The sequence below is a fragment of the Rhagoletis pomonella genome, unplaced genomic scaffold, assembly GCF_013731165.1.
Source record: "Rhagoletis pomonella isolate Grant_MI unplaced genomic scaffold, Rhpom_1.0 Rhpom_scaffold_06741, whole genome shotgun sequence".
Lineage (NCBI taxonomy): Eukaryota > Metazoa > Arthropoda > Insecta > Diptera > Tephritidae > Rhagoletis > Rhagoletis pomonella.
The window spans coordinates 1-6,998 of NW_023465272.1; the positions used below are offsets into that span (position 1 = coordinate 1).

Genomic DNA, 6,998 nt, shown 5'->3' on the forward strand with positions numbered 1-6,998 from the left:
ATAAGTATACCCAGCGGCGGTGTAAACGAGTATACCCAGCGGCAACATTCCCCCCCTAGCAAAGGAATCGTGATGAGTATTGCTTAAGTATTGCCGGTGACATCCAACACTGCCACCTTGGTTGCGGGCCTTTGCATTAGACCCTTTTGCGTTTTTATAGTTACCCGTCGCACCTGTTCATCTTTTGCTTTTACGACATCAACGATGATACCCTTCGGCCAATAATTTCGCGGCAGAGTCTCATCAACAACAACAACGACGTCTCCGATTGCGACTGATGCCCGCTTGCTGAACCATTTGGCTCTACGTTGAATGATTGGAGTATATTCCTGCAGCCAACGTTGCCAGAACTTGTTAGCGAAGTCCTTTGTCTTGTGCCACTGCTGTCGTAGGTTTGATGCCTCGTTGAAGACTGATTTGTGTCCGTCGGTAGATCCGAGGAGCAGGTGGTTTGGTGTGAGCGCATCGTCGTCTGCGCTGTCGAGAGATACAAATGTGAGTGGTCGAGAATTGACTGTAAGCTCTACTTCACATAAGGCACTTTTGAGCGTTTCGTCTGTAAATTTGTACGAAGGGCAAATAGCATTCAGGACGGATTTAACGGAGCGGATTAATCTCTCCCAGGCCCCGCCCATATGTGGCGCCCCTGGTGGATTGAATCGCCAAACGACGCCTTCACAATTTATGTTTAGCTTTTCGATACCATTAGCATTTGTGCGCAAGGCCTTTTCCGCAGCTTTAAAGTTTGTGCCGTTGTCTGTATAAATCTCGCGTGGTTTGCCTCGCCGTGCCACAAAGTTCAGAATGCACATTATACAAGAACTGACGTCTAGACTATGTGCGACCTCCAGATGAACTGCACGGACGCTCAAACAAGTAAAGATTACTCCCCACCTTTTCTCTCTGCGCCTTCCAATCGAGACATGTATCGGACCGAAAAAATCTATTCCGACATAGGTGAAGGGACGCTCAAAGCTTGCCAAACGTGCAGCTGGTAGCGGAGCCATTTGCTGAGTATTTGGCTTAGCGCCATCGTTCTTGCAGCGTTGACATGACCTTCGTATTTTGCGGTAAAGTACTCGTAGGCGTGGAATATAATATTGTTCGCGAATCGAGTTCAAGGCTGCTTCATGAAATTGATGATGATTTCGTTCGTGGTAATGTCGAACTATTAAAGCTGTGATTGAGTTGTTTGTCGGTAAGATTATAGAGTCGCCAGTTCTTAAACTTTCGGCTCTTCCCCGTGATCTGAGTATACCTTCGTCGCTTAAATAGACGTTTAAAGAGATTAGTTTGCTATCGCTTTCAATACTCTTACCGCATTTGAGGTTGATAACTTCTTGCCGATATTCACTCTGCTGTGCCTCTTTTATGAGCGCGCTCTTAGCTCTGTGGATAATCTTGTCACATACGCCGGTAGGTATTTGCTCCTTCTTTATCTTGGATTTTAGTTTTTCTACGAACAATATTACCATCGCCATCGTCAAGTATAATCGACGCCAGCTTGAGAACCTATCAGCATCGATTAAAGGTTGTGTGGTTTCGCCTTTGGTTATATGAAAGGTAAAATGTCGGAGTTCAGTATGCTCCACTGGTCCGAGGTCGTCGCATTTCGGCCAATCGGTTTGATTGAAAGATAAGAATTTCGGCCCGTGCAGCCAGATATCGGAACTTTGTTGCCGGCTGAATTTCGTTGCCAAGTCAGCAGGGTTAAGTTTTGAGGGAACCCAATTCCAGTCAGTGGCGTTGGTCGCCTCCAATACCTCGCCCACGCGATGCATTACATACTGTTTGAAATTTCTCGGATCCATGCGGAGCCATTTGAGCACGGTCTTTGAGTCTGACCACCAGAATCGAGCATGAATCGGAACTTGTAGTGCCTTCATCACATTGTTCGCCAATCTTACGCCAGTCACTGCAGCTTGTAGTTCGAGCCTCGGGATAGATACGGGCTTTAGCGGTGCTACTTTTGACTTAGCGGCCACGATGATAGTGTTGACTTCATTTTTGTTTTTCACTCGCAAATAGCAAATTGCCGCGTAAGCATACTCGCCGGCATCTACGAAGGTGTGGATTTGGTTGCATTCGAAGTCTTTTAGAAGTTGTGAATAACATCGCGGAATCGTAATAGAGGTTATTGCTGGCAACAACGTCTTCCACTGGCACCACTTGTTGTAAAGCGGACCTGGGAGTGGGTCATCCCAGTTAATGGCCGATCGCCATACATCCTGCAGTAGTATTTTAAGACCTATGGTGTAATGTGCCACAAACCCGAGAGGGTCGAAGATGGACATCAACACCTGGAGTACTTCCCTTTTGGTTGGGACCAAGCTACATTGCAAGATGTCTCGTCTCATTTTGGAGAACCTGCAAATAAACTTAAAAACATCGTTAGTTGGATCCCAAAACAAACCTAATATTTTTTCTGCATTGCTTAAGTCCTTAGGAGTTTGATCTTCGACGGACTCCCCTGGAAGTTGCCTCAGAACAGCTGATGAGTTAGATGCCCAGTTACGAATGTTGAATCCAGCTTGATCGTGAATTGCTTTCACTTGCAGAGCCAGTTCCAGTGCTTCTTCTTCGGTATCGACGCTGTCGATGAAGTCATCGACGTAATGATGCTTTTGTATTGCTTCTACCGCTCGCGGTGATGTTTGCTTGTATTGCTCTGCATTTACATCTCGAACAAAGTGAGCAATGCAAGGTGCGCAGCTGATGCCGAAGGTAAGCGCTTGCATAACGTAGATGTGAGGGTTATGTAACTCCTCACAGTTCTCGTGCCACAAGAACCTCTGAGCGTGCATGTCCATTTCTCTTACGCGAATCTGGTGGAACATTTCGGCAATGTCTCCACAAATAGCAAACTTCTTTTCTTCTTTTTTTGGCGCTGTAACCGCCTAAGCGATTTTGGCCGAGTTCAGCAAAGCACGCCAGTCGTTTCTCCTCTGTGCCAACTGACGCCAATTGGAAACGCCAAGTGAAGCCAAGTCCTTCTCCACCTGATCTTTCCATCGCAGTGGGGGCCTCCCTCTTCCTCTGCTACCACCAGCGGGTTCCGAGTTGAATACTTTCAGAGCTGGAGCGTCGGTGTCCATTCGAACGACATGACCAAGCCAGCGGAGCCGCTGTATTTTAATTCGCTGCACTATGTCCATATCGTTGTAAAGCTCATACAGCTCATCGTTCCATCGTCTGCGGTACTCGCCGTCGCCAACGCGTAAAGGACCGTAAATCTTCCGCAAAATCTTTCTCTCAAACACCCCAAGAGCCGCCTCATCGGATGTTGTCATTGTCCATGCTTCTGCGCCATATACCAGCACGGGCATGATGAGTGACTTATAGAGCGTGGTTTTCGTACGTCGAGAGAGGACTTTACTCCTGAATTGCCTACTCAGTCCAAAGTAGCACTTGTTGGCAAGAGTGATTCTACGTTGGATTTCAATGCTGACATTATTATCGGTGTTAATGCTGGTTCCCAAGTAAACGAAATTCTCTACTTTCTCGAAATTGTAACTGTCAACAGTGACGTGGGTGCCAAGGCGCGAATGTGCTGACTGTTTGTTTGATGACAGGAGATACTTCGTCTTGTCCTCGTTTACCACCAGACCCATGCGCTTTGCTTCCCTATCCAACTTGGAAAAGGCAGAACAGACTTCGCGGTTTTTGTTACCGATGATGTCGATGTCATCGGCATAAGCCAGCAATTGCACGCTCTTGTAGTAAATTGTTCCTGAGCGGTTCAGTTCTGCAGCTCTTATTATCTTCTCCAACATCAGATTAAAGAAGTCACATGAAAGGGAGTCGCCCTGTCTGAAACCCCGTTTTGTGGCGAACGGCTTGGAGAGGTCTTTTCCAATTCTGACGGAGCTGGTGGTATTGCTCAACGTCATTTTACACAGCCGTATGAGTTTTGAGGGGATGCCAAATTCAGACATAGCGGCGTATAGGCAACTCCTTTTAGTGCTGTCAAAAGCGGCTTTAAAGTCGACAAATAGGTGGTGAGTGTCGATCCTTTTCTCGCGGGTCTTTTCCAAGATTTGGCGTATTGTGAATACCTGGTCTATGGTGGATTTGCCAGGTCTAAAGCCACACTGATAAGGCCCAATCAGTTCATTGACGGTGGGCTTCAGTCTTTCACACAATACGCTCGATAAGACCTTGTAACCTATGCTTAGAAGGCTGATCCCGCGGTAGTTGGCGCGAATGGCGGGGTCACCTTTCTTGTGGATTGGGCAGAGCACACTTAAATTCCAGTCGTCGGGCATGCGTTCATCTGACCATATTCTGCACAAGAGTTGATGCATGCACCTTATCAACTCCTCGCCGCCGTACTTGAATAGCTCAGCTGGCAGGCTGTCAGCTCCAGCGGCTTTGTTGTTTTTCAGCCGCGTTATTGCTATACGTACCTCGTCATAGTCAGGCGGTGGAACGTCGACTCCGTCATCATCGACTGCGGGCTCGAGTTCTTCTTCTCCACAACTTTCTGTGCTGCTGCCATTTAGTAGGGCGGAAAAGTGTTCCCTCCATAATTTAAGTACGCTCTGGACATCAGTTACTAGGTCGCCATTATTGTTCTTACAGGAGTGCGCCCCGGTCTTTAAACCTTCCGTAAGTCGCCTAACTCTCTGGTAAAATTTTCGGGCATTCCTCCTGTCGGCCAGCATTTCAAGCTCTTCGCACTCACGTATTTCTGCCTCTCTCTTCTTGTTGCGGCAAATACGTCTCGCTTCCCTCCTCAGATCCCTATAGCGGTCCCACATAGCGCGCGTTGCGCCCGATCGCAGCGTGGCCCTGTAGGCGGCATCTTTTTTCTCTGCAGCTTCCTGACACTCCTCATCGTACCAGTTGTTCTTTCGGGCTCGCTGAAATCCGACTACTTCTTCGGCGGCGGTACTTAATGAGCGGGAAATGTGGTTCCACTGCTCGCATATATCTGTTTGTTGAAGAGTGCTCTCTGAGAGCAGGTGTGAGAGTCGAGTAGCGAAAGCGCCGGCTGTCTGTCGTGATTGCAGCTTTTCGACGTTAAGCTTTCCTTGCATATTTGGGCGCACATTTTTTGCTGCACATAGGCGGGTGCGTATCTTGGCTGCAACAAGATAGTGGTCCGAGTCGATGTTTGGGCCTCGGAGTGTGCGTACGTCTAAAACACTGGAAGCGTGCCTTCCGTCTATCACAACATGATCGATTTGGTTTCTCGTTTTTCGATCCGGAGACAGCCAGGTAGCTTGATGGATCTTTTTATGCTTGAACCGAGTACTGCATACTACCATGTTTCGGGCCCCGGCGAAGTCGATCAGCCTCAATCCGTTGTCGGACGTTTCGTCGTGGAGGCTGAATTTTCCGACGGTGGTTCCAAAGATCCCTTCTTTGCCCACCCTGGCATTGAAGTCGCCAAGCACGATTTTGATATCATGACGGGGGCAGCGCTCGTACGTGCGCTCCAAGCGCTCATAGAAGAGATCCTTGGATGTCTCATCCTTCTCTTCCGTCGGGGCATGGGCGCAGATGAGCGAGATGTTGAAGAATCTCGCTTTGATGCGGATTGTGGCTAGACGCTCGTCCACCGGGGTGAACGACAGTACTCGGCGACGGAGTCTCTCTCCCACCACAAATCCAACTCCGAATTTGCGCTCCTTTACATGGCAGCTGTAGTAGACGTCGCAAGGCCCCAGACATTCTTTGCCTTGCCCCGTCCAACGCATTTCTTGGATGGCGGTGATGTCAGCTTTTGTCCTTACGAGGACATCAACCAGCCGGGCAGAGGCACCTTCCCCATTAAGGGTCCGGACATTCCAGGTGCATGCCCTCAAATCGTAGTCCTTTAAACATTTGCCGTGGTCGTCATCATAAGGGGGGGTCTCATCCGAGGCTTTGCCTTGCTTCTTCACTGGAAGTGGTTTTTACGTGGCGGGTCCCAAGCCCAGCGCACAACCCATTGCTGGGACGGGGGTGGTTTCGCAACCAAATACACGTTTATATAGCGAGCCGCTTGCTCCAAGCAGACACCCGCTTGCAGCCGCACCTACTGGTGAACAGACGCTGCAGACTTCAGTGAGCCCTTAAACCGAATAAGTCAGAGTGGCCCCACCGAAGCTCCCTCTCTTTCTGCCGTGACCCAAGGCTCCACTCGGATTGGTTACCGCATCTCGCACATGGGTTGCTCACGTTGCCCAGAGTGCGCGAACGAGGACGCAAGAGTCGGGATTGAGTATAGCCATGCAACTGTAACTGCATACCCAGCGCAATGACTATACCCCATTGCACTCCAAATAGCAAACTGCCCAGTTCTAAAAGCCAGTAATACGAAGACTAGCGAATTGAGTAGATCTGGCCCGCACAGAAGGAAATCGTTAAGAGCGGCTCCATCAGATTTGGCCGCAGCGTCCCACACAAGGCGCAACTTGCCGGGTTTGTTGGGGTTTAGTGTGATAAATATCGGCAGGTACCACTCGTGGTCGTATGATCTATTTACTTCGTCTGCAGTTAACCTTCTTGCGTAACCTTTGCTAATTAAGTTGTCTATTTGCTTCTGCATGTCACGTTGCAAATTCGAGTCCTTAGCTAACTTTTTCTGCATACATCTGAAGCGTTTAAGGGCGTTGTCGTAACTAGCTGGTAACTTTGCGTCGTCATGCTTCCACAACAACCCCAATTCATAGCGGCCCTCTCTTTTTTCACACGTTGAATTTAGAATTTGCAACGCTCTACAGTCTTGTGGGGACATGAGCTCTCTTTTTTTGCGGCATCTCTAGGCTGAAGTACTCCTTGATCTCTTCGTGTAGGATTTCGTATTTCTTTTCGCAGTCACATATGTGAATATTCAATAGTTGTGAGTCAAAGTGGTTAGTAGTACCTCCCTGCAAGGTCCAACCTAAGCGACACTTAGTGGCGATCGGCTCAAGCCAGTGTCCCTCACGAGTTTTGATAGGCACCGCAAGTTTCCAACAATTGGCTCCTATTAGAATACCCGGCTCGGCATTTTCATATGACTCGATCGG

General features: G+C 48.7%; 1 protein-coding gene across 1 annotated transcript; it reads right to left on the reverse strand.

The window, feature by feature from the left end:
- Window positions 1–83: 83 nt before the first annotated feature.
- LOC118755594 lies at window positions 84–2,810 on the reverse strand. Its single transcript, XM_036490420.1, has one exon. It carries the CDS (start codon window positions 2,808–2,810, stop codon window positions 84–86), a length of 2,727 nt encoding a protein of 908 aa, XP_036346313.1.
- Between the last annotated feature and the right edge of the window lie 4,188 nt (window positions 2,811–6,998).